This window comes from Nelumbo lutea, chromosome 4 (assembly GCF_056320005.1).
Source record: "Nelumbo lutea isolate HS-2025 chromosome 4, American lotus-T2T, whole genome shotgun sequence".
Taxonomy (NCBI): domain Eukaryota; kingdom Viridiplantae; phylum Streptophyta; class Magnoliopsida; order Proteales; family Nelumbonaceae; genus Nelumbo; species Nelumbo lutea.
The window spans coordinates 9,620,629-9,646,225 of record NC_142687.1 but is presented as its reverse complement, the minus strand read 5'-3'; the positions used below and the strand labels follow the sequence as shown (position 1 = coordinate 9,646,225).

General features: G+C 41.2%; 2 protein-coding genes across 2 annotated transcripts in view; both read left to right on the top strand.

The window, feature by feature from the left end:
* Positions 1–411, top strand: part of FIP37 (FKBP12 interacting protein 37) — a 33,237-nt gene extending 32,826 nt beyond the window's left edge. Inside the window, exon 14 of the mRNA XM_088985708.1 lies at positions 76–411. Coding sequence (XP_088841834.1) covers positions 76–234 — 159 coding nt within the window. The 3' untranslated portion in view covers positions 235–411. The remainder of the gene's footprint in view (positions 1–75) is intronic.
* An 8,237-nt stretch (positions 412–8,648) lies between these two features.
* LOC148853811 (galactinol--sucrose galactosyltransferase-like) lies at positions 8,649–12,343 on the top strand. The gene is made up of 4 exons (XM_088985707.1): positions 8,649–10,189; positions 10,648–10,825; positions 11,081–11,448; positions 11,677–12,343. The coding sequence occupies exons 1-4, from the start codon at positions 8,981–8,983 to the stop codon at positions 12,238–12,240; spliced, it is 2,319 nt and encodes a 772-aa protein (XP_088841833.1). The 5' UTR covers positions 8,649–8,980; the 3' UTR covers positions 12,241–12,343.
* The last annotated feature ends 13,254 nt before the right edge of the window (positions 12,344–25,597 follow it).

Genomic DNA, 25,597 nt, shown 5'->3' with positions numbered 1-25,597 from the left:
GCGATTCCTGTAAACACGTTAAATTCTGCCTCTAGCATTGCTGTTGCAAAAAATTTAAAAGCTATTGTATTTCAGGTACTTATCTTACAACGAAGACTAGAAGAGAAGGATTTGGAGATCAACAGGCTGAGGGATGAACTGTACCAGAAGGAACATATGGTAGAGGACAAGGCTGATATGTCAAGTGTTAAGAAAGAAAGTGATGAATTGAGTTCTGGTGAAGCTGCAAGTTGAGATGCTCCAGTCTTTTAAACAAATTTTGTAGAAACTGGTCTGGTTATTTTGTTCCAGCATCTTGTATGTATTTAGGAAATAGTTCAAGTTTTGCTCTTTGAACTTTGAAATTATTCCATATTTCCATTGAACGCTTGGGGAATAAATTAATGAGCTAAGACTTCATCTTTTGTGTAACTACGTAGTTGGTGAAACAGATTGAATATGTTGCAACTTCTTATTCATGTGAAGGAAACAGGTCAAATGCATTTGCATCCACAATCCATGAGTAGGTTCCTCATGAGCAAAGATCAACCATTGGTAACCACGGCAACGCCATTAATCTGAGGCTCTGAGCTGCATTGGATTGTCACATATCTTGTGAACTAATAAGCCATTTTGGTTTTCCCGTTGGTGCTACATACAGATTTAATGAGGGCTTGAATGAACTTAATAGGCATGTCTTTCTGAAAACTTCTTTATATGCCAATACTTCGGCGAAGTATTGAACCCAGGTGTTAGATCTTCAGATGTCAATTAAGATCCCTCTCTAATAGCAGGCATAGGATTGTATGTACAAATATGGTATATGATATCTGCCATTTTGTAATAAATTAGTCTGGCTATGTTGCAAATTAGGGCCTTGTCTGGTTCGTCTTTTTGTGGAGGCTGCTGAGTTTTCCTTCTGGTTAGAAAAAGATCTAGTTGTTGAAAGTAGCAGTTTCAAAAAAAACATGGAAAGCCCATTTGGGGCTATTTCTGAGAGGCTCCAAATGGAAATTTTTGCCCAACTGGTCTTTGTACAGAAAAAATGTGCCTTAGCCAAATCATCTTGAAATAATTAAGATCTTAATTCAAGATTTTACATTGGTTTTTGGCTGTCAAGTCTGTCAGAAGATCTTCTAAAAAAGACTTGTCAAATTGCACTTAAATTTTTACAACGGGCGAGGACTATGAAATTCATTTAGAAGCACGAATGCACGTCAACTGTTTATTACACGATTACTGGATATATGGACCCACTAACGTGTTTACTTCTTAGTAGGGGTGTCAATCGACCGGTTTTGAGTTGGAATCAATCTGATCCAAATCTTGTCAAATTGGATTTGGACGACTCATTATAATTATTGGATTGGGCCATCCAAAATAATTTGGTCCATATTCTTATTCGTTTGAACCAAATCTAAACCAAATTTCCAATAAAATCCTATCATGAAGCTAAATCCTTGTCCAATTTGAAACATATCAAAACTGGTCATAAAATCACTTTTATAGAAGTATGAAAAGTACTTTTACAAAAGCATTTAAAAAAAAATACTTTTACGAAAGTAATTTTACAAAAGTACTTTTATAAAAGCAGTTTACATAAACAATTTTATAAAAGCACTTTTATGAAATCATTTTTATAAAAGTACTTTTATAGAAATGCTTTTACGAAAGTACTTTTATAAAAGTACTTTTACAGTACTTTTATAAAATCTATTTTGAGAAAGCACTTTTATGAAAATACTTTTATAAAAGCACTTTTACGAAAGCACTTATATGAAATAACTTTTACGGAAGCACTTTTACAAAAGTATAAAAGTACTTCCATACATTTTTATAAAAGTACTTTTATGAAAGCATTTTTACAAATACTTTTATGAAAGCATTTCTACGAAAGTACTTTTACAAACACTTTTACGGAAGCACTTTTACAAAAGTATTTTTATAAAAGCACTTTTACAAAAGTATAAAAGTACTTCCATACATTTTTATAAAAGCACTTTTATAAAAATACTTTTATGAAAGCATTTTTACAAACACTTTTTATAAAAGTACTTTTATAAAAATACATTTGTAAAAGTAGTTTTATGAAAATACTTTTATCAAAGCATTTTTACAAGTGTTTTTTGTAATTTTCAGATTTTCTTCATTTTAATATATTTTTTGTAATTTTTTTATATAATTTTTTATATTTCATTCAATTTGGATTGGATCCAATCCAGTTCATTTACATTTTAATGGATTGGATTGAATTTGATTTATATTAGATTTGGACTGAATTAGGTCCGGTCTATTTATAAGTGGATTCACATTGGACTTATTGACACTTCTACTTCTTAGCCTGTTCACGTTTTCTTCGTAGCAGATAGGGGGTGGATTTTATTTCCTTTTTATGCCAATCTAATTATGCTCTCGATTACCAATTGACACCTCTACTTTTTTTACATATCATACCATGGTGGCGTGGTGTTATTGTTGTTGGATAGAGTGTCATGTTCCTATTTGCACTCGAGTCGACATTCTTTACTATGACGAACAACGGTGTTTCATTCCACTCTTCACATTCATCCCAGAACTCACACCGTCCAACCCCAGTCGTTGTAACAATTCTATTAAACTTATCCAGTTTCGATAAATGTATAAAACAACGACTTCTGTCTCCTATTAAATTCGTAACTATCCGGATGCTCGGTTCCCTCTAACAGACCCATGTCTTGTCATCATTCTTATGTTTATGCTATCTGTTTTTTTTTTTTAAATATCTTAAAATAGGTAAGAAGAAAAAGAACCTGGCGGTACCACATTGCTTGCTGTTGCTGATCTGATCATCACAAAACATACATTCTAGAGAAAGAGAGAGAGAGAGAGAGAAAGAGAGAACCTGCTTGTCGGACTTCTTGGATCAGCATTCTTCAAAGTTCAAACTTTCAAACTTCCAAAGCAGAACCAACCGCCCATGACGCCTTCTTCCCACATCGTAATACAAGGTAGACGGACGTTCATTGGTACAAGACTGGGAACTGGCCATTGACCAACTTTATCCAATATGACGTGGCAGGAAATAAAAAAAAAAAAAGAATAAGAAAAAGAGTTCGCTCGCTCACCGCTGGTTGTTTTGGTTGTTGAACTTGAACCACATCGGTGGGTAGTTGAATCCGTTTCCCTCCGTGCAGGAACAACCTTTCAACGTGGCAGTAAGTAATACGCATCTCGTGGCACCTTATCTCCAGTGTCGTAGAAAAAGTTCGTTAGCTGTAAATGCTTACACGTGTCTGAGGTCGGCATGCCACCGACACGGTTTGTCTTGTTACGTACCATGCCGAATCAATTTACTTTGAACACCAAAGATTCACCTTCAATGTCAAATCAATTTACTTTGAACAAGAATTTTACATTTTTAATAACGCTCTCCTTTAATTTATGCTGGGGACCTTGACATACCCACGTTACTACTGAAGGTGCACTAACTACTCTTGACTGTTGAGATTCGGATTAACATGTGAAACTTCACTATGTTCAAAATTTTTATAGTAGGGATCTACTCCCTGCACTAAGAAGAAACAGTAGTGGCTTCAAGCCATCACATGAAGCAAGGTCCCAATCTACACCCTTCTAAGTACTTAATTAAGCTTGCAATTTAGTTTGGCAACTAAAAAGCTGCTATATTCAATGTCATTTTAAAGAGAGTAGCAAGCAAAACCAGCTCCTGATATGATTTGTTGCACTCTATTCCTAGAGTAGGGAAAAAAGTCTTAATCAATGTTTTCAATCCATTATTGACTCGATCCATCGAACCGTTTGAACTATCGCTCGGTCAGGATTACGAATTTGGTTCAGTTAAGACTTGTCAGATAATAAAAAATCGTTTACTTGGTCAAGAACTATTCGACCTAATCGATTAAACCGTTGACCCATTTGACCCAATGATTGGGTCATAGGTTGCACACTCAATGCATACAAAACTTTTGAAAGCCATAACTTTGCACTTCGATGTCAGATTTATTTATTTATTTTGATAACTTTTTGAGATCTATGCATCCCAAGAAACCATAGGTGCCTTTCTCCGCTATTTTCATGAAAAGAAAATCTCTTTTTTGATCTCAAATGGCAATTTTTAATATTTTTATAAATAAAAATTTTAAAATTAAATTAAAAAATATAAAACAATACATATAACATATCTAAAACATATTGTACATTATTTATACACATACGTATACATACACACACATATTAAATCACTGGTCTTAATTAAATCTGTAATATCTGCCATATCTTGCATTCTCTTGCCTAAGGTTGTTTGGATTGAATGGAACTAAAGGGCAGCCTAGTGCTTAATGCTTCCACCAATGCGGGATGTAAGGGGATTAGATGTATACAATCTTACCCCTGTACATACAAAGGCATTTTTTTAGGCAAAAGCGGATCAATTCAATTATCTCGAACCAGTAATATCAGAGGATACAAGAGAGGTGGCCAGTTCAGGATGAACTGTTTTCAGGCAAAACCAGTCCTCCTAACTAAAGAAACCGAGATAGTGATTACGGAGCTGATTTTCCACGGTGGATGAACTGTTTCCACCAACAGAACCTGAACTATAACCGGAGCATCACCTTCAATAATCACATTATGAAGATTTAATTCCATTGCGAATTCCAGTCCATAGAGGAAAGCCAAGGCTTCCGCTTCAAGTGATGTGCATGGCTGCAAGGAGATTGCTCTAGAAAACCGGTGAGAGCCATTGTGGTCGTGGTCACAGAGCACAATACCAACCCCCCGCAGCCTCAGTAGTCGTAGCTCCAACAACATTAATTTTTATGCAGTTCTGGGGAGGTTTAATCCATTGTCTTGGGACATTTTCAGACAACTACTGTTCATTCAGTGGGGGAGGTGGACTTCGACTTGTCTGAAGAATGGAATTGTTGTAGGCTTATTGCTCTGATGAGAACCGACTGGGATTGAATAATTGATGTTCAAACACCTTCTTGTTTCGCTGCCACCATATGAACCACATCAGTACAACAGCATTCAAAAGGACATATTGTCCTTGCTGAGTTTGGTCCATTTTCCACCACTCAGCTAACCTCTGCGCTATACTTTTGCTCGAATTACAGTCCATGTGCATACCTAAAGTGGAACCAAACCAGATCGGCGAGACAGCAGGGCAAGTAATCAGAACATGTTCCAAACTCACCTCATTGCCGCCACAAAGCGGGCACTCCATCTCATTTATAACCCGGTGTTTAGCTAGGCTGACTTTAGTGGGTAATGAATCATACAATACTCTCCAGTCTCCAAATGAAAATCTTGACACGAGGAGGAATAATTTTCTGTTTCCACTACAGCTCTCCGTCGATCACACCCATATTAGATGTGCCTGAGTTTTCAGCTCCAGTGCCTTTAAGCATGAAGAAGTTGTAAACTCTCCATGGGTGGGTGTGACCGTTCAGACTAGGAAATCATGAGTTGCAGTACCTGGATTTGGGAGCCGAATTCCAACTATACGTCTGACAGTATCCTTATCAAAAACTGAGCTTAATTCATCTCTTTTCCATGACATAGAGGGGTGGTGGACAAAATCTGCCACTCGGCCAAGTCCAGGTTGTACTTCCATACTTTTCAGACCCCCAGAAACAGAAGTTATCCAAGGATTACAACCAGCACCTACATCCCATCCATCGCCTATGATCCATCTGCAAGCTTTCAGCAGAATTTTCCGGCAATCAAGCATACTAGACTAGGTTGGAGAGTTAGCACTCTTCTTGGTTGAGCTCCAAAAGGATCCATGTTATAAGTACTTCGCACGGAGGATCTTCGCCCATAATGAATTTGGGTTTTTACAAAAGCGCCAGCACAATTTTGATATAAGAGCTTTATTTCTCCGTGCCACATCAACCAAGCCTAAGCCTCCCAATTCTTTAGGCTTAAGGATGATATCCCATGATTTGAGATAGCGTCCCTTCCCTCTCTCCTTTTTTCCCCACCAGAAATCTCGGTAATGTAAGATTTTACACTCGCACATGAATTCCAAAATCTACTTATCACATGTGAGTCTTCTTCCAAATTAGGTACGAAAATTGATGAAGGAAAATTTGGCCCGACCTCGTAACAGGAGGACGCGTGGACGTGACTTGACATAAATGACAACTCAGCATGATCAGATCGGCACGTGGACGTGACTCGACACAAGTGACAGATCAGTTCGTTACAAAGCAACCTTGGGTACCTTGATACCTCGAACTGAAGTCACCCTGGTATCAGATTGCGACCAGGATAACGATATCAAGTCCGTTACAGATCGAACCCGGACAGACGGGCCACCTCGGAAAGAATCCACCTCAAGACAAGCCTACCTCGGTGTAAGATCACCTCAGTACTAAGGCACTTCGGCATTCAGAGAATGTCGGGCATCTTGCCACCAAATAGCTCGGCACTTCACAGGCAGCTCGCTACCTAGTCAAGCTAACCTCCACATGACAACCCCGAGAATCTCACCATCGTACCCCGCATCTTACGGGACGGTACTTTGTAACGGCTACATTAGCTCACCCATTCCGTGATTCAAGCGAAGATGGGCAACCTTATCGGTTGGTGGCATTTCACCCACCTAACACGCAAACGGATCCTATCACAGCAAGGATCTAGGAACCACTCCACCAAACCCGTGCAGACTCCGGTATATAAGGACCTCACCCCTTAGGGGCAAATATATGATGGACAATCTCTGTTTTCTAGCTTTCTAACTTTCTGATATCATCTTCAAACTCTCTACTACCAGGTGCTAACTTAGCCATCGGAATATCCCCGCCGGATAAACCACCCCGGGATCTCTGACTCCTTTCTTGCAAGAACCTCAGCTCTCGTCGTTATTGGCAGCCAAATCGTCTTCAACAGGAAACAATCGGATTACGCCACATCAGAAATTATTATTATATCATCAAGTTTGATGGGTGCTAATTATCATGGGAGATCAACTACTCTTATTTATTATTTAACTACAGGAAAACTAAAAGACGTAGGAATTATTGCATGCATCTATCATACTCATGCCTACACAAACTTTCGGCTTTGACATCATTGTTGTGTTTAGATTCCTTTGCACAAGCCATTAGCTTGTGGACCGTTCCCTTGTGTTATTTCCTTCTAATGTGGGACTCTACACTCACATGTGTATCCATCATTAAAGGCAACCTGTTTACAAATGGTATGATGTTTGACCTTTTTTTTTTTTTTTTACATTTTTCACTATTATATTGGCTCTTTTGAGTGACACTAATGGATGTATACATGGTAACTTTAGATGATGATATTGATGAGGATGATAGTAATAATATGTTTCCATATGTTTTGTATAAATTTTTTGTATTTTTTTTGTAATTCTTTTATTTTTCTATTTTTTAATTTATATTATTTAATTATAACTAGAAGGATTAATACATTTGACCCAAAATGTTAAAATGTTGATTCATCAATAATTTAAATTTTTGGATTGGCTTTGGATTTTATATTTCATTTCCATCATCAATAATATTTGGTACACTTATTATTAATTTTTTTAATATGAATAATTTGTTACACTTATTAAAAATAATTCTTTGTTTTTATAATTTTTATGTTTTTATATTTTTTCTTGTTTAATTATAATATCAAGATTTAACACATTTTCTGTAGAAGGTTCAATTGTTGAGCTGACACCAAGTAGAAAAATAATTTCGTTTTTTTATTGAATTTTTATTTTTTATTTTATTTCGATTATCAATAAAACAATTAATGATGAATTGGGGTATAAAACTGTTACCGAAGATAAGGATTAAGATAGGCTCCATTTTTGTTTCAGTCACGAAATGTGGAAGCCAAAGCCTTGTTAAAAGGAAGATAATGGGGCTTTTAGGTTGAATTTATCTGAAGGCCCTGAATTGATAAAATCTCTGATTAAAGAAAAATGGTACCAGTGACTCAGTGACTCAGTGAGAGAGACCAAGTTGTGACTTGTGAGTCTCATGATCACATCTGCCGATTATTGTTTCTGTTACTCATCTACCAAATGTCTTGGTTTACCGAGAGGACAGTGCCGGAGGGAGTCTTCTCTCTTTCTGTCTGTCTTTTGAACGTTTAGTCCCTGTCATTTTTATAACATCGGAAATTTAATTTGGAATCAATTAGAAAGCAAAAGAAAGTTTCCGCTTCTAAATGCTGATGATGGTCGGATTGGAACATCTTGCGGGACCCAGAAAAGCACACATTCCATTACCCACGAAAGAATAAAAGAATAAAAGAATTTAAGTATCTATCCATCGAAATTCAAAAACGAAAGAATTAAAAGAATTTCTCGTTGTCTCCCTTGCTACAAGTCCTAAGGATGGAAACATGGGGTTGTTCGCAATTAATATCCGGTTTTGTTTTTGTAAAACCAGGATTAAGGTTTAAGTAAGGACCACCGCCTACAAGGACTCCACGTCATTCTTCATTCCTGTCTGAGTGTCTTCTTCAATCACTTCGTTCAGTTCACTAATCTACTTTTGCCCTTTTTTTCTTAGGGGGTCGGTCCATCGGAAGCTCAAGCCTGAAACTACTGGAAGTCACAGGCATCAAAGCCAAGCCCGGACCCACACGAATTCAATAGAGAGAGACATAGATGTTGTTGACCCGTTTGCCGAGAAACTTCGGCCGTAGCCCGTAGCTTAGAGAAATAAACCTTTCCTGCTTTCAAGTTTCAAGGAAGCTGTCCAGGAAGTCAATTTGCAACTGTCCAGTCTAGGATAGGATAGGCAATCCACAAACAAATCTTGTGAAGATTATTACCTTATTGGGTATTTTTCTATTTCCAGTTCCCCCCCTCCCTTTTTGTTGTCTATTTAAGGCGGTATTCCTGGGCCTTTCCTTGCATGCGTTGATCTTGATCCAACTCGGCTATCTGTTTTGTGTTTTCTGTCTATACACACCTATTTCATCTCTTCATTCTTTTGTGCGCGTGTTATACTAACTTGGATCTCCCCATCCCATGGCCCCTAGTTTGCTCAAAGGATCCACAGACCTTATTGGGGTCACCGACGATGGCCGGCCATCGTCGGTTACTCTCGATGGTTCGAATTTCACTGCCAACGGGCACCCCATCCTCACCGATGTCCCTTTGGATATTGTAGCCACTCCATCTACAGACAAGGCAACAAACACGGTCGGTTGTTACGTGGGTTTTGATGCCGAAGAATCGAAGAGTAGGCACGTCGTCTCCCTAGGCAAACTCAGAGGTATTAAGTTCATGAGCATCTTTAGATTCAAAGTCTGGTGGACGACGCATTGGGTGGGAGACAAAGGCAGCGACGTCGAACACGAGACCCAGATCATGGTTCTGGACAAGTCGGACTTCGGCCGTCCTTATGTTCTGTTGCTTCCCCTCATTGAGGGGTCATTCCGTGCTTCTCTCCAACCAGGCGTTGACGACAACTTGGACATTTGCGTAGAGAGCGGGTCGACACAAGTGACAAGCTCAAGCTTTAGGAGCTCACTGTACATGCACGTTGGAGATGATCCATATAGTCTTGTTAGAGACGCAATGAAGGTGGTGAGGGTCCATCTAGGAACCTTCAGACTCCTGGACGAGAAGACTCCTCCAGGAATAGTAGACAAGTTTGGTTGGTGCACCTGGGACGCATTTTATCTTAAAGTACACCCTGGCGGAGTGTGGGAGGGGGTGAAGGGTCTGGTGGAGGGCGGTTGCCCGCCGGGGCTGGTGCTCATCGACGACGGATGGCAATCCATTTGCCACGATGATGACCCCATAACCGACCAAGAGGGCATGAACAGAACATCTGCCGGGGAGCAGATGCCCTGTAGACTCATTAAATTCCAAGAAAACTACAAATTCAGGGGCTACCAGAGTACCTGCTGCAGGGCAAACAAGGGCATGGGTGCCTTTATCAGGGACTTGAAGGAGACGTTCAAGAGCATAGAGTACGTATATGTGTGGCACGCATTGTGTGGCTACTGGGGTGGGATTCGACCCCATGTCCCCGGGATGCCTGAATCCAGGGTCATAGCCCCTAAGCTCTCTCCTGGATTGCAGATGACCATGGAAGATCTGGCCGTCGATAAGATTGTCAACAACGGCGTGGGGTTGGTCCCACCTGAGATGGTTCAGCAGATGTACGAGGGGTTTCACTCGCATCTGCAGTCCGTCGGAATTGACGGGGTCAAGGTGGATGTAATTCATGTAAGTTCTCCTTACTCAACTTTTAAAAACTTAAACACTTCCTACGTCTTTACTTTATTCTCATATCTAATTTATCAGTCCTTTGACTCACTTCGTTAAACATGCATGTTCCCTTCCCGATAGAGCAAAAAAGAGTTTCCAAGTGTCACTCAGATAACGTCAGTGTTACTGTATTAGAGATAGGCCTTTTCTCTAGAAAAGTCTGGACCCCTGTCTGGATACAATGTTTTGTTTTTTTTGGTAGAAATCTGAAACTAGGAAGTCTCTTATCTTTTAGACGGTGACGATGAAAATCTGTGTCTACTCTAGAAAGAAAAACATGAGTCGGGGCGGTGACGTGTCACTCGCCCATCCCCGATTCGATAAACACCGCATTTTCAAGCGACATGTGGAAGAAGGAAGAGTAGCGACGATAACAGAATGCTTTGTTTTGTTTTGCTTTGCTTTGGTGGATGCAGCTGCTAGAGATGTTGTGCGAGGACTACGGCGGTAGGGTGGAGCTAGCCAAGGCTTACTACAAGGCCATAACGGAGTCGGTGCGGAAACATTTCAGGGGCAATGGTGTCATTGCAAGCATGGAGCACTGCAACGACTTCATGTTCCTCGGAACTGAGGCCATCTCACTTGGCCGCGTCGGTACGTAACATATATATAATAGATGATAGAACACTCATCAAGATAGGAGAGAGCTAGGATGGCTTTAATTTGAAGCTACAGGGATGAAAAGAAACCATTAGAATGGAATATTTTTGTATGATACGATGGATGATTAATTAAGGCTAAGGCTAGCTTTTGATCTATCTATCTATCAATCCATCAGTAGATGGATTAATAAAAGATGCCAAGCCAACTGGCCCAACACTAATCATCTTGTGTTGCAACTTGCAACAGGGGACGATTTTTGGTGCATTGATCCGTCTGGTGATCCAAATGGTACATTCTGGCTACAAGGGTGCCACATGGTGCACTGCGCGTACAATAGCTTATGGATGGGGAACTTCATACACCCTGATTGGGACATGTTTCAATCCACCCACCCCTGCGCAGAATTCCACGCTGCTTCCCGGGCAATTTCAGGGGGCCCCATTTACGTGAGTGACTCCGTCGGACAGCATGACTTCCGGTTGCTTAAGAGCATAGTGTTGCCCGACGGCTCGATTCTCCGGTGCGATTTCTACGCACTTCCCACTAGGGATTGCTTCTTTCAAGATCCATTGCATGATGGAAAGACAATGCTCAAGATATGGAACCTCAACAAGGTACCGTATTGACTGTCCTTGATTTCTGTACTCTATCCAAAAAACCCCCCACTCATTTCGTATAGAATTTAAATGGGCTTCTACAGATAGGGCCTAGGGCTGCTTTGTTTCAGGCCCAAAATGGGCCCAAGCCAAAAGTCCCCTGGCTGAACTGGGCTGACTATCTAGGCCCGCCCATTCACGCTCCAAAGGTGTCTGAGACTCAGACTAATTTCGAATTTGTGACAGTTCACTGGAGTATTGGGAGCATTTAACTGCCAGGGAGGAGGTTGGTGCCGTCGAGCTCGAAGAAACAAGTGTGCCTCCGAGTTTTCGCGTTCCGTGTCGGCTATGACGAGCCCGAACGATATTGAATGGCAAAACGGAAAGAATCCGGTTTCCACTGAAGGGGTACAAGTATTTGCTGTTTATATGTTCCGGGCGAAGAAGTTGGTGCTCTTGAAGCCGTGGGAACAGATGGACATTTCATTGGAGCCTTTTAATTTCGAGCTACTTACAGTTTCTCCGGTGAAGTTATTATCGAACAAAATCCAATTTGCTACGATTGGATTAATCAACATGCTTAACACTGGCGGTGCCATTCGATCACTGGACTTAGACATCAAGACAAACTCGGTTCGAATTGGAGTGAGGGGAACCGGAGAGATGAGGTCGTTTGCATCAGAAAAGCCAAAAGCTTGTCTAATTGATGGTGAAGAGGTGCCGTTTACGTATGAGGAGGAACACATGGTTGTGGTTCAAGTTTCATGGCCTACTTCTTCTGAGTTATCTGTAATTGACTACCAGTTTTAGAATTGGGGGTGGAGATTGGATCCACAAAAATGGATTGATGTTTGATTTTTATGGAACTAAATATATGTAATGTGAATACTAGTAAAGCGTGCTCTTTTATTTATCATGTGTCTTATCGCTTGGAGCAATAACTTTCTTGGCAACCAATGTAAACAAAGAACCAGTATGAAAAGTGTGAAAACCTTTCTATACAACAGCCATGACGGTTAAATTTAACGTGGGAGGGAGTCAGGCCATAGAAATCAATCATAGCTCTTAAAAGGATATTCTCTGCAATTGCGCAATGAGAATCATTTATGAAGTTGGAGGTAGGAATCAGGCCATATGACTGATCTGATAGCTCCACCTCTTCTAGGTCATTCACTTTTTTCTCTATAATACAATGAGAATCATGAAGTTGGAGGTGAGAATTGGGCCATATATATGAGTGATAGTTATCATAGATGGGTATATTATTTGCAGGGAAAATCTATGATGCCGGCCGGGCCATATGAATTATATTGTTACTGTGCTATCCATTAAAAATGAATGTACTGTGTCCTTATTTCTGGTGACTTTATTTTTATTAGTGCGAGGACACGTGCTATTTATTTATGCAGATAAAGGAGTAGTTATAAATTAATAATATGTTGTCAAATTTAATTTTTATAACTGCACCAAAATCTACTGCAAGATTTCATTAAGCATTGAAGAAATGAAAGATTACATCTGAGGGGAGGTGTCCCAAAGATGATTACAAACAGAGTCACAAAAAGAAGTCATCAAAACGAAACCTATTCTCTGTAACAATATAGTTATGATTGGTAATTTAATGCAAGGTATTTCTTTGAAAATGGATAATAAGATCAATTTTGTTCACAAGAAAAAAATCTTATGAATCGATATTAGTTTTTTTTTTCGATATTGGGTTTGGCATTCTTTATTTTAAAGACTTATCTCCCCCAGATAAGTCCTTGAAATATTTAAGGAATGACAAATGAAGCCTAAGAAATGCCAAGACCCTCGCTGTGCAAGGTTACGACTGTAGCAATGTTATTTTGTGGGCTGAGTTTCAGGTTTCAGCCCTTGAAACCTTCTCAGTTCTTTACATGAAATCCATGACATTTCTCCATCCATGAGGTGTAGGTGGAGATGGATCCCTAGAAATCTGAATCAAGTGCCTGATGGATTAGCTAAATCTGGTTTGAGAAGGGACTTTTTGTATAGTGGAAATATGAATGCCTTGTTAACTGTTTTGAGCACTTGTTCTTTTGCTTCTCTCAAGGCCCTATATATAACATATCATCTCATGTAAGTAGTTTATCTTTTGGTTGCTTAACCCAGCACATAATAGAGATGCCCGTTGAGGGATCTAAGGTGTTGGAACCGGGAACTCATTGCGAGTATTTCTGCCTAGTGTGATTTGAGGTTGGAGTGGGACTGCGCTGTGGGGATTTCAAGCTTTGTTAGTCGTGAGCATTCTTCAGCGCATTTCTTTTGGTCTTTAAGCGCGGGAATTTGGGCTTGCAGACGCAATCAGAGTGCGTTGTGGTCACTTGCTTGAGTGTCTTCAACGCATTCTTCATAGGACCCAAATCCACGTACTTACAGAGGGATCTAGGGTTTTGGAACATTGTGATAATGCTAGAATTTGGTTGAGGAGGAGAAGAGAGTAAAAGAATCTGAGGATAATGTTGCAACTGTCAACTTTACTCCTCAAAGCAAGATGGGGAAAATGCTAATGGGCAAATGTAGGACTCTATAGGAGGAAAATGAAGAGATTGGCATATTAATTTTAGAAGGAAAACTACTGCACTTGGACTGATCAAAATGCATGCATGTCTCTTATGTACTCTATTTTTTAAATTATCCAGCGTTAAAGTTCTGCACCTGTATTCAAGAATAACCATCATCATCCATATCACAGATTTACTTCCAGGGTTTTCTTTTTTCAGACAAGGAAAATTTATTTTGTTTGTGACGAGAACTCCAGAGGAAAACATAAATGAAACAGGAACATATATTTAATAGGAAACCTTGATTGATAATTAGAAAACTGTGTCAAAACCTGGTGAAATATCACATTATATGATTACGTTGAGAGGACAAACATCCTACTAGCTGCAAGTCTAGAATTTAATTTCAGGTATTTTAGGCTGCAAACTTGCCAAAGCAATTTTCCAAGTTCAATAATTTGTGTTGGTTCTGGTTCATCTCCTATCAAAAGATGTATGAGTTCCACAGGCCAGACTGTTCTGCATCTCTTGTTCTTTTCGGTATTTGAGCTATGCTTTCAATAGGTTTTGTGGTGCCAAATACAAGATGTTTTACTTAAACTGAATAAAATTGTTTGACTTGTCTATACCAAAATTTAATTGGTTTTTATTTCTCTGGTATCACTGAACAATGTCTTCATATATGTTTGTTAATGGGAGAATATACAGAGATAACAGAGGATGGAAAATGCAGCCCCAGATTAGGCATATTGTTGTCACTATGATTCATCAAAACAAAAATATTGTTGTCAATACAGAAAAGACCTTTCCTGTGTTCCTGGAATTTCAAACATTAGATTTTTAAGTATTCATCTTATCTGGACAGTCAAGGACAAATTTTGTCCAACTCTATTGACTTCTTTAGCTTATACAGAGCTCTGCTAGTTCTGTTGCTTCATCTTATGGTGTTTGACAAGCCTCATTTAGTTGTCGAAGATGCTAGTCATGGCTTCCTGTCAAGGTATGCATTTGTGAGAAGATTAACTGCTTCAGTATAGTTTTCGTCTTTATGTCCAATGTAACTATTTGTATTACTAACAGATAAAAGGAATTCATTATCTGAAATCATGATAAGAAAAGAGTATAAAACCTTTGCCCCAAGAATTGAGAAAGACACAAGCATTGTGTCTATGACTACTAAAATTGAATCTAAATAGCAGAACTATAACACACCCCCTTGTATAACAATGTCATTTTGGAAACCTAAAGAGTGTTGTCATCCAGGTTACAACTTACAAGGTCCCCCACTGCTCTCTCTCTCTTTCTCTCTCTTATTCAATAATTATATTAATCTTAAATGAACTGAACTTCCATTTTTTTTGGTCGTCTTGTCTTGATCCACCCAAGAACTTTTCCAACCAATGTTTCAAAGAGCTTGGAACATCGTAGTCCCTTTTAATTTATCACACCTGATAACATTGAGACCTCCAGAAAACGTCACCATTGTAGTTCCTTTTATCAGTCACCAATTGATCATATAGATAAAGAAGAAGAACATGAATTGTTTTTATGATTTATAATTTTGGTTGTTTTTAATGATTTATAAGTCATAATAGCTTCCAATTTAGTTTGTGATGTCTCCTGCTGAAATCCGTAAATTTGAGACTTAATGAATGTATGTGTTTGGTCTGTTTTCCTTTTGTTTCATTTCTCCCCCACAACTAAAGCAGTATTATATATTTTTATTTTGTATTGTCAGCCATTGTTAACTACTGCAGGCTATTGTTTTTTAATTGCAGGACAATGCAAATGGCGGTTGGAGTATTTGGTGGTCAGGGCTATGCAGATGGAGTGGATGCTCCTCCCCTTATGGTGGCAAATGCTGGAAACATTGACCGTGCCACTATTTCCAGCTTGAATTGCCAACCTTTCTTAGCAGTGGAGCTTTGTTTAGAACATTTTGTATGTCATGATATATGTGTTCAATGTCTTACAGTAGGAGGCAACATAGAAGCCTAGTTGAAGTAGATATTATGTCTTTTTTGAGTGTCAGTTGACTATTCTTTGATATCTCACTAACAACATGATTTGATGAATCACTGAATGAATTTAATTTTCAGGTAAATATTTGAGGTCTATGAGTTCGAAAAATTAGGGTTGCAAGGGATAGAAAATAGGTAAATTTCAGAAAACTTGAGGAAAAAGTTCTTTTACTGTGCAAATTTTGGGTTGGGAAGATTGTACAACATATATATATATTGTGTAAATATGCTTTAAAAAAATAAATGTATGGATTCTATTTGAAATGCATATATTTTGAATTCTATTAAAAAGTTATTTACAAATTTAATTTTAGTATGAATGAAATGTACATACAGGGGATATAAAAAATCACAGGATTGTAATATTGGATTTGAAAGTTAAATAGGTTTAATGGCGTTTACAAAATGCCACCAAAGATGCATCTTATAGTAAGACGACTATACTAGCGTATATAAACATGGTTTTTAAAACCGACCCTGAAACCAAACCGGTCAGGGGTCTGGTTACCAGGTCGAACGGTCAGTCCGTTCTGACAAAAAAAATAAAAAACAGTCAAAACCGTTCAAATGGTTAACCGCCTGGGTCAGCAATTTGCTGACCAAAATCAACAGTTTTTTGAGAAATTCCGATTTTGGAGAAGAACAGGTCCAACCGTCCAGTCCGGTCCGATTTTGAAAACTATGTATATAAATGACATTGTTTGTAACTCAATAGCTGCGTTTATGTAGAGCCACCATATGTGTGTTATATTTATAGTGACATTTGTATTTGCCACAAAAGGCATGCAAATTAATTTTTTTTTTTAAACTTATAATGGCATATAGAAGCGTTAATAGCAACGTTTATATATATATATATACCACTAAAGCCTATACCGGCATAGTTTTTAGCGGCACATAATGGCATATAAACAGAGTTATAGCGGTGAAAATAAATTCTGCTATAGTTGTGTTTTGTTGTAGTTAATGGAAACTCTTTAAAGCAAGTTTTTAAAACTGACCCGAGAATGAATCGGTTAGGGTCCGGTTTTGGGGTTGAATAATCCGGTCGTTTGAACCGAACAATTAGGCCGTTTTAATAAAAATTAAAAATTTTAAAAATGGTCAAAACGGTTTGAATAATAGACCTGAAGGATGTTAATTTGACATTAGAGAGGAGAAAAGAGATAGGTAGGTAGAGAGATGCAAAGTCTGAGGAGGCAAAGCCCAATGAAAAAAGGAGGGGATCTAGAGAAGCTACAAAGGGTCGTGTAGTGAATGGCAAGAGCTGTAATTATGAATTCCGCCTAGATAATTAAATTAACTCAGTCTTAGACCCGTTGCCATTAATAAGATTGCCTTGAAAATGTTGGGGGTTGGAGACATATTGTGTTTTGGCATTTTTTATTAGTATGCTAATTATTCCCATGAGTTTTTTAGGGTATATTTTGAATCGATATATGAAAAAAGAGAGGAATGATTTGGGTCATTTTTTATCCATATGAATAAGACTGCATTTGACATTTATGGAAAACTATGAAGCCATGTTTGATAAACTCCTGGAAAATCAAAGAGTGCATCACTGTATTCCAATCACAAGAAAGAATGTTAGAATCTATGTTTGGTGAAAATCCATAAAACATGCCACTACATTCAGGAAGATAGGTGCTCCACGGCTCTATCATTGAAACTCACCTCTCGCAAACAAACCATACCAAACGGACTCATATGTATAAGTTGAGGAGGTCCTTGTTACGGACCGCATCAAACATGCCTAGCTGGTGTAGAAGTAATATGCTCTATGTATAGGCGTCTCATAAGGCTGCCAACAGGTCGAGTCTAGATTGAGCCCAAATAGAACCACAACTGATCCCATGAAAAATATTAAGGATCCAAAATCAAATCAAACCTGATATATCTATAATTTTAGACCTAGAATCAAATTCATCGGTTCTTAGAACAATTGCATCTGACCCAATAAACCTAATCAGTTCGATCCAAATATCCGCTACAACCATCAGGTGCTGCTTCTAGTATAAGGTAAACGAAAAAGGCATGAAGTCACGCTCTATTTAAGTACCAAACAAAATGTCACTCTCCGTTATAGTTAAATTCCTTACTAAAAAAGCTAAATTGTAAATTCCTTTTGTACCATTAGAATTAAAAATAAAATTCCCTTTAATCCTCGGCTTATTCTGTCCTCAAAAGCGGCCTTACAGCAAGAAATGAACCACTGGCGCACTAATAGCATGTGTGAATCAATTAACATCACATATCATTCCATTGCTTCATGTGTTGTTGGATGAAGTATCTATTATTCCTATTCGCACCGGAGACTGGCCCATTCTTTAGGCTGTGTTCGGGTGTAGTGTAAATTTATTTGCATCATTATAAATATATGAAAGTGTAAATAAAAAAATGTAAATTCTTATTTAATTTTGTTTTGAATTTTATTTAATTTTTTTATTTTGTAAATAAAAAATGTTAATTTATTTCATCTATACTGTAATCAAACAAAATAAACTAAAAAATTAAAAAAAAAAAAGAGAGATCAGAATTTACACTGCCATAATTTTGCAGCAGTATAAATTTATTTGTAATGCAACCAAACACAGCCTTAATTTCTAACATTGACTAATTGTCATAAATTCTGTAGAGAAAGAGACAGAGACAGAGACTTGACGCGGGGGGAGAGAGAGGGAGGACCTGGCTGGTAGAGTGGTAGGGTTCACAGTAGTTTCTCGCTAGTCGCTAGTCGCTACTCTTGAATAGAAATTTTATCAGCGTTTTACAAAGTTCGAATTTCCAAAGCAGAACCGCCCAAGACGCCTGGGGAGTGGGGAGTGGGGATTCAGGAACCGTCCATTGGCGATCTATGTCCAAAATGACGTGGCAAGAGATCACTGGATATTTTGCTTCTGAACCAGTTGGGTAGTTGAATGGAAACCGCGCATTCTCGGTTTTCTGACACCGTATCGTTCCGTGTAGTACAATTATTCAACGTGGCAGCACTAAAAAGAGCCGCGTGGCACCTTATCTCTACCGTCGTATAATAAACTAAGATCGACGATAGACGCCACATTTGTGAGTTGTAAATGCTCACACGTGTTTAGGGCCGGCATGACACGTCAGTACGTCACATTTTATTTTTATTTTCGGATTATATTGCAGTTCCGGTACAAACTGTAGAAGTTGAAGCATTCCACGGCATCCACCGTCCATTTAAAGACTCCACGTAAAAGGCAATTATTCGTCCCTCTTCGTTCCATTGACGTGTTGGGGAAGTAGATTCAGTCACTCTCACTTTGTCGTTTGCCTCTTTTTTTATTTCCTTTATTTCTCTTTATTCTTCTACTTTTATCGGAGTTATTAGGCCTGCAAATCGATCCGATCGGATCGGTTCGAATCGAATCGAATATGGGTACATCTATGGACTTGATAAAACGGATTCTTCTACTTTTATCGGAGTTATTAGGCCTGCAAATCGATCCGATCGGATCGGTTCGAATCAAATCGAATATGGGTACATCTATGGACTTGATAAAACGGATATTGATGAAGGGTGATTTGGCACGACCTAACAAGAAAGGGATACGTAGGTGCGATCTAATTAAAGGATGACAATTCAGCTAAACAAGTCCAGTTCGCAACATTCGCAGTTCGGGTACCCAGCCACCTCGGCTCTAAACCCGCCTCGGTGTAGAGGCACCTCAGGTATCCAGTCTAGTTCGGGACTAAAGAATCGAATTTCCATCTCGGAGCTAACGGGTCGAAGCATCGTATAACCAACTCTGGAGGCCATCCCAACAGATCCTGAATCTCTTGGGATCACGATGAGTCAACAAATCCCAAACCTCCTGAGGTCACGATAAGAACTCATCCCGTTTCCGCCTGAATCGGTGTTGGACGATAAGTCTCATCCACGTACCGCCCTCCTCCAAAAGTGGAACCAACCTTATCTCTATAGCCCGGAGAACCTGGAGCTCTTTCGTGAAGCACACGGCTACTCCAGTATATAAAGACTCGAAATCTCAAGGCAAAGGTATGTGTGATTACTCTACTCACTAGCACTCAAGCTCTTAACCATTTAGCTCGCATTTGCAGCACAATTACTGACTTAGGCATCGGAGCGACCTCACCAGGTTAGCTACCCTGGGTTCTCTGATCTATCGTTTTGCAAATCGATCCAGCCGACGTCCACCTGGAGTTCGGATCGCCCTCCAAATAGGAGTAGTTAGATCGCGCATCATCAATTGACACCGTTAGTGGGAACCGATCGAGCTCGCATGATGGGAGCTTCAACTAGTGCGGCACCGGTCTCGGTCAGAGCAAAACCGACCTAGGACGAGGAGCCATGGATCCTCCACGTCGATGGCTCGTCCAACCAGCAAGGGAGCGGTGCAGGACTGATACTATACGGCCCAAGTGGGGTGAAACTGGAATATGCTCTCTGATTCGGGTTCGAGGCATCCAACAACGAGGCGAAATACGAAGCGTTGTCGTCGAGTTACCCTTAGCGAGGGAAATGAAGGCCAAGCACCTCATTGTATGTAGTGACTCACAACTGGTGGTTAACCAAGTCACTGGTGAGTACGAAGTCTGCGACCCTACTATGGCATCTTATTTGGCCAAAGTTTGAGAGATCCTGCATAGCTTCGTCTCCTACTTAAACAAACAGATTCCAAGGTCCAAGAAAGCCGAGGTCGACGCCTTATCTCGACTAGGCAGCACGAGCATCAACTCTATGCGAACAGTATCCATTGAGAATCTACCTCAGCCCAGCATTCTCGAGGGGGCAGGAGAGGTCACTCCCGTATCACATGCGGAACCGAGCTGGATTGACCAGCTCATGAGTTATCTATTCCACGGGATCCTACTTGCAAAACGTAACGCAACCTGAAGGGTAGAGAATCAGTCAACTAAGTACGTCCTCATAGATGGACAGTTGTACAAGAGGTCTTTCACACTCCCTTACCTGCGTAGCTTGCGACCTTCAAAAGCTGAGCATGCACTTCGTGACACCTATGAAGGCCTGTGCGATAGACACTTGGGGGGCAGAGGTCTCGCACAGAAAGCATTAAGGCAAGGCTACTACTGGCCCACGATGAAGACAGATGCACTCGAGCTCGTCAAAAAATCTGAAAGGTGCTAGAGGCATGCCAACATTCACCATCAACCTGCGACCGATCTGAAATACCTTACTAGCCTATGGCCCTTTGCGCAGTGGGGAATTGACATCCTCGGTCCTTTTCCCCGAGCAACAGGGCAGAGGAGGTTCTTGGTTGTAGCATTAGTTTACTTCATGAAGTGGGTGGAAGTTGAACCCTTCATGACGACCACAACCCGCAACGTACAGAACTTCTTCTTGAAAAACATAGTATGTCGCTTCGGACTACCTCGGGTGCTGATATCCGACAATGGGAAATAGTTCAAAGATATTAAGTTCCAAAGTTGGTGCTCCGAAATGGGGATCCAACAGAATTTTAGCTCAGCGGCACACTCACAAGCGAATGGGCAAGCAGAGGTCACTAACAGAGCGATACTTCATGGACTGAAAGCTCGCTTAGCTCGAGCCAAGGGGTTATGGGTGGACGAACTACCCAATGTCCTTTGGGCCTACCGAACTACCATTAAGATTGTCATAGATGAAACCCCTTTCAACCTCACGTATGGCGCAGAAGCGGTGATCCTGGCGGAAATCGAGGTACCCACACTACGGCTGGAGGCTTACAATAAGGAGACGAACAATGATGAGCTTTGTACCAACCTAGACCTGATAGAAGAGGTACGAGACCTGGTTTACATTCGAACCACAACTTACCAACAAAGAGTAGCTCGGTACTATAACGCTCGGGTCAGAAAAAACACTTTCGTGTCGGCGACCTGGTTCTTTAGAAGGTTATGATACTAGAGCCCGGCATTGGCAAGCTCGAACCGTACCAAGTCAAATGGGTATTCGAGGGAGGTACGAATGAGCTCAAAACCTTAGAAGGGAAGCAAGTACCACGAGCATGGAATATTGATAACCTAAGAAGGTACTACTCGTGAACTTTCAACCCAAAGATGACGGACTAGAGAGAGGACTGCGAGTCACTCCCAGAAGGCATCGAACTACGGTGCCGAGATGACAGAAGACCTCGGCACCGAGACAAGTCCTAGTTGCCTCTTCGGCATAGGTAGAGAAGTCTTAGTCGCCTCCTCGGTATAGGCAGAAAAGTCCTACTTGCCTCCTCGGCATAGGCATAGGCAGACAAGTCCTTGTCGCCTCCTCGGCATAGGCAGACGAGTCTTGGTCGCCTATGAGGAATAGATAGCTCGGGTGTAAACCCTACGGTGTCTAATTTACCTCAGTGTACAGTAATGTAAGGTTAATCTCGCACGAAGCCGAACTCGTTAGCTCGGCACTTAGGGATAACCGACACTTAGACAAATAAGCGACCTAGGCATAGACAGTTCAGGTATGTACCCTACAGTGTCTAATCGTCCTGGCATACAACAATAATTATATCGTTCTTAATAGTGTCGAGCTCACCAGCTCGGCAGCAACCTATACTTAGGAAAAGTTCACTCCTATTTGGTTTAGCTTGCTACCTCGGGAGTAATCTACACTTAGATTTTTTTTTTTTTTGTGCAGGAAGATTGCCAAAACACTTATATTTCATTAATATAGAATTCTGAGTACAAAGAAAAAAACTACTATAACCGAGCTGGGAGGCCCGGGATGTACATCACATATAAAGAGGTCCAAGAAAAGAGGCAAGGTTATGCGTCCAAACTGCTAGGTAGGTCGGTTTCCATGCGATCTTCCTCTGCGTCCTCTCGGCCTGCCTCTCCTGACGGGCCCGCCTCAAGGACTTCATCATCGCTTTCCTCTTCGGAGGAGCTGGGTTCTTCGTTAGCCGCTTTCGCCATCTTAGGAGTGACATCCGACATGGAAACAGCTTCGAGGTCGAGCTCGGGAAACTTCTACCGCATCAGCCAATTGCACAGTTTGAAACCAGACCGATATGAGCTTGATCCATACTCAACCTGGAAGTTGTGAAACTTCGAAGACTCCTTTAAATCTTTGATGGCACGCTTTATCTCTTCAGCCCGTGCCTCCTGGATAGCGGTGTCGAAGATCTCGGTGCGCTCTTTGATCATCACATCGAGGTTCTCATTCTCGCGCTCAAGTTTCCCCTTCTCCTCCGAGAGTACCATGCTTAGCTCCTACTGGCTCTTAGCTCCCTTCTTAGCTCAAAGAACCTCACCCCAAGCTAAGTCCAGCTCGCGGAGTCCAGCTCGCGGTAAAGTTTTCGTGCATTCTCCTTGGTTTCCTAGGCTTACTTCAGGCGGATCTTGGACTAGTAGACAAGTGAATGAATGGAAGAGTTCACCTGGAGAATAGAAAGCAGATGTAAGTACCATTAACAGATGGATAAGGAAATAAAATAAAAAGGCGAGGTACTCACCACCATACAGTAACTGGCAGCCCTGCCCCCGAGCTGACTTGTGGGCATGTCAGCCCATTCTACGACTTCAACAGGAAAAACAACGTCTTTACTTTTAAGGAGCCCGAGCTATGGGGTCATTATGCTCTCCTTCGAGAGCTAAGGCTTGGGCACTTAAGCACTCTCGGGCTTGTGAGGCGGAGCTCCCTCGTCCTGGTCTTCACCCAAATCCACGATAGGAGGTTGGGGACGGACCTCCTCCTCCAGAAGCTCGACCGAGATCGGCTCTGGCACAACGACCTCGGGTGGGGCGGGAACTAAAGGGTCGGCCCTCCCGACGAAACTTCTTTGAGGCCTTCCTCTTTTTCCCCCTTTGGAAGCTCCTCAAAATGTTTTTTGCATCGACGTTCGACATAGCTTCGGCAAGAGAAAAAGGAAGGGGTTAGTCACAAACAGAAGTAAGTACAAAATGAGAAAGAGTAATATGAGCGCAGCGGTGGAGGCCTGCCAAGAGGACTCAGCCCAGCTCGTATAAGCTTCTCCTCGGCCAAGAAATCTTTCATTTCCAGGCCGAGGTCCCTCCAGGAGTTAACGACCGCCCAAATCTCTACATCTAGCCTCATCCCAAGGTCATTGATGGCCACTCGCCAGTGATTCGGGAAGGGCCACCCCTCATTGTTCCGGACGAAAAAGTACCTCCTCTTCTAGGTCGGTACTTTGTTCGGAATACCGAATAGGATTTTTAACCCGGGGCAGGTGGAGATGTAGTAACTTTGTCGGGTATTTCCACGCAGGCAAGCAGGGTTCTTCTTGATCGAACAGATTGAGCTAAAGGTGTCTAAGGAAAGATGTCGGTTATACTCGTGGAACAAATAGATCGTGCGAATGGAGTTTGGGTGTAATTGGTGGATGGTAATGTCAAAGAACTTAATAATTTCCATAATGAAAGGGTGAAGCGAAAAGCACAACCCGACTACGAGTTACTCCTCAAAAACCACGAGCTCATGGTGACCATGAACCCAAGGGTACCGACCCAAAGGAATACTAAAAGTAAGGCTGTCAGGAAGGCGGTAACAGGCTACCAAGGACAATAACCTGTCTGAGGTCATGGTGGAAGGCCCGAAGTCATCCGGATCCTGACGCCGAGAAGAAGATGGGACCCCCTCTCTGGAGGTCGGTCCTTCCACCCGAGCTTCAAGTTCCTCAGGCCGAGATGGCCCGACTTCGGGTAAAGGTGTTTCTCCTAAGTGGTGAGGAGAGGAACTGTCTGGCGAAGAGCTGACCTTGCCAACGGGAGCCAATAACTGCACCTCGACACCCTCGGGCTCACTAGAATCACTAAGAATCCTATATATACTAGCACTAAACATATCGGAAAAGGAAAAGGAAATGAGAACAAACTAATGAAAGAAGACAAACTCACCAAAAAGACGAAAACAACCTCAAAACACAAAGGAAAGAGTGGTGAGTTGTAAAACTCTTATGCGACCTCGGGAGAGCTCAATCACAAGATTTTTGTCGAAGAAAGGGGCCCTTCGGCCCCCTATTAATAGTTCACCGCATGGTGATCAACCGCTGAGACCTATGCGATCCAATGGCTCCCATGAAACCGGCTACATGACACCCGAGGACGAAATCGGTTGAGCACGCTCTTTGACGTTCGCGGAATCTATAAACAGTGTGACGTCTGCGCATGCCTGGGACGCGATCTAGGTCACTTCGTGGTTGAGCCAGATGGTTGAATAGGTCCGACCAATGGCTCACTCTCCAAATTGACTAGACCTCATGCCAAGTCCACCTAGACCCTTTATGAACTCCTCGCGCCGGGTTGGGACCCCTGGCACGAGGAGTGGGGGGCAATTGATGAATGGTGATTTGGCACGACCTAACAGGAAGGGGACAAGTAGGCGTGATCTGATTAAAGGATGACGACTCAGCTAGGTAAGCCCACTTCACAACATTCGCAGTTCGGGTACCCAGTCACCTCGGCTCCAAACCCGCCTCGGCATAGAGGCACCTCGGGTATCCAGTCCAGTTCAGGACTGAAGAATCGAAGTTCCAGCTCAGAGCTAACAGGCCAAAGCACTGTATAACCAACTCCAAAGGCCTTCCCAACAGATCCCAAATCTCTTGGGATCACGATGAGCCAACAGATCCCAAATCTCCCGAAGTCACAATAAGAACTCATCCCGGTTTCGCCTGAATCGGAGCT

Excerpts from the sequence above, each read along its gene's own strand:
- LOC148853811 (XM_088985707.1), top strand. The coding sequence starts at position 8,981 with ATGGCCCCTAGTTTGCTCAAAGGATCCACAGACCTTATTGGGGTCACC. Across the intron at positions 10,190-10,647 it reads TCAAGGTGGATGTAATTCAT|CTGCTAGAGATGTTGTGCGA; the intron begins GTAAGTTCTCCT and ends TGGTGGATGCAG. Across the intron at positions 11,449-11,676 it reads AGATATGGAACCTCAACAAG|TTCACTGGAGTATTGGGAGC; the intron begins GTACCGTATTGA and ends AATTTGTGACAG.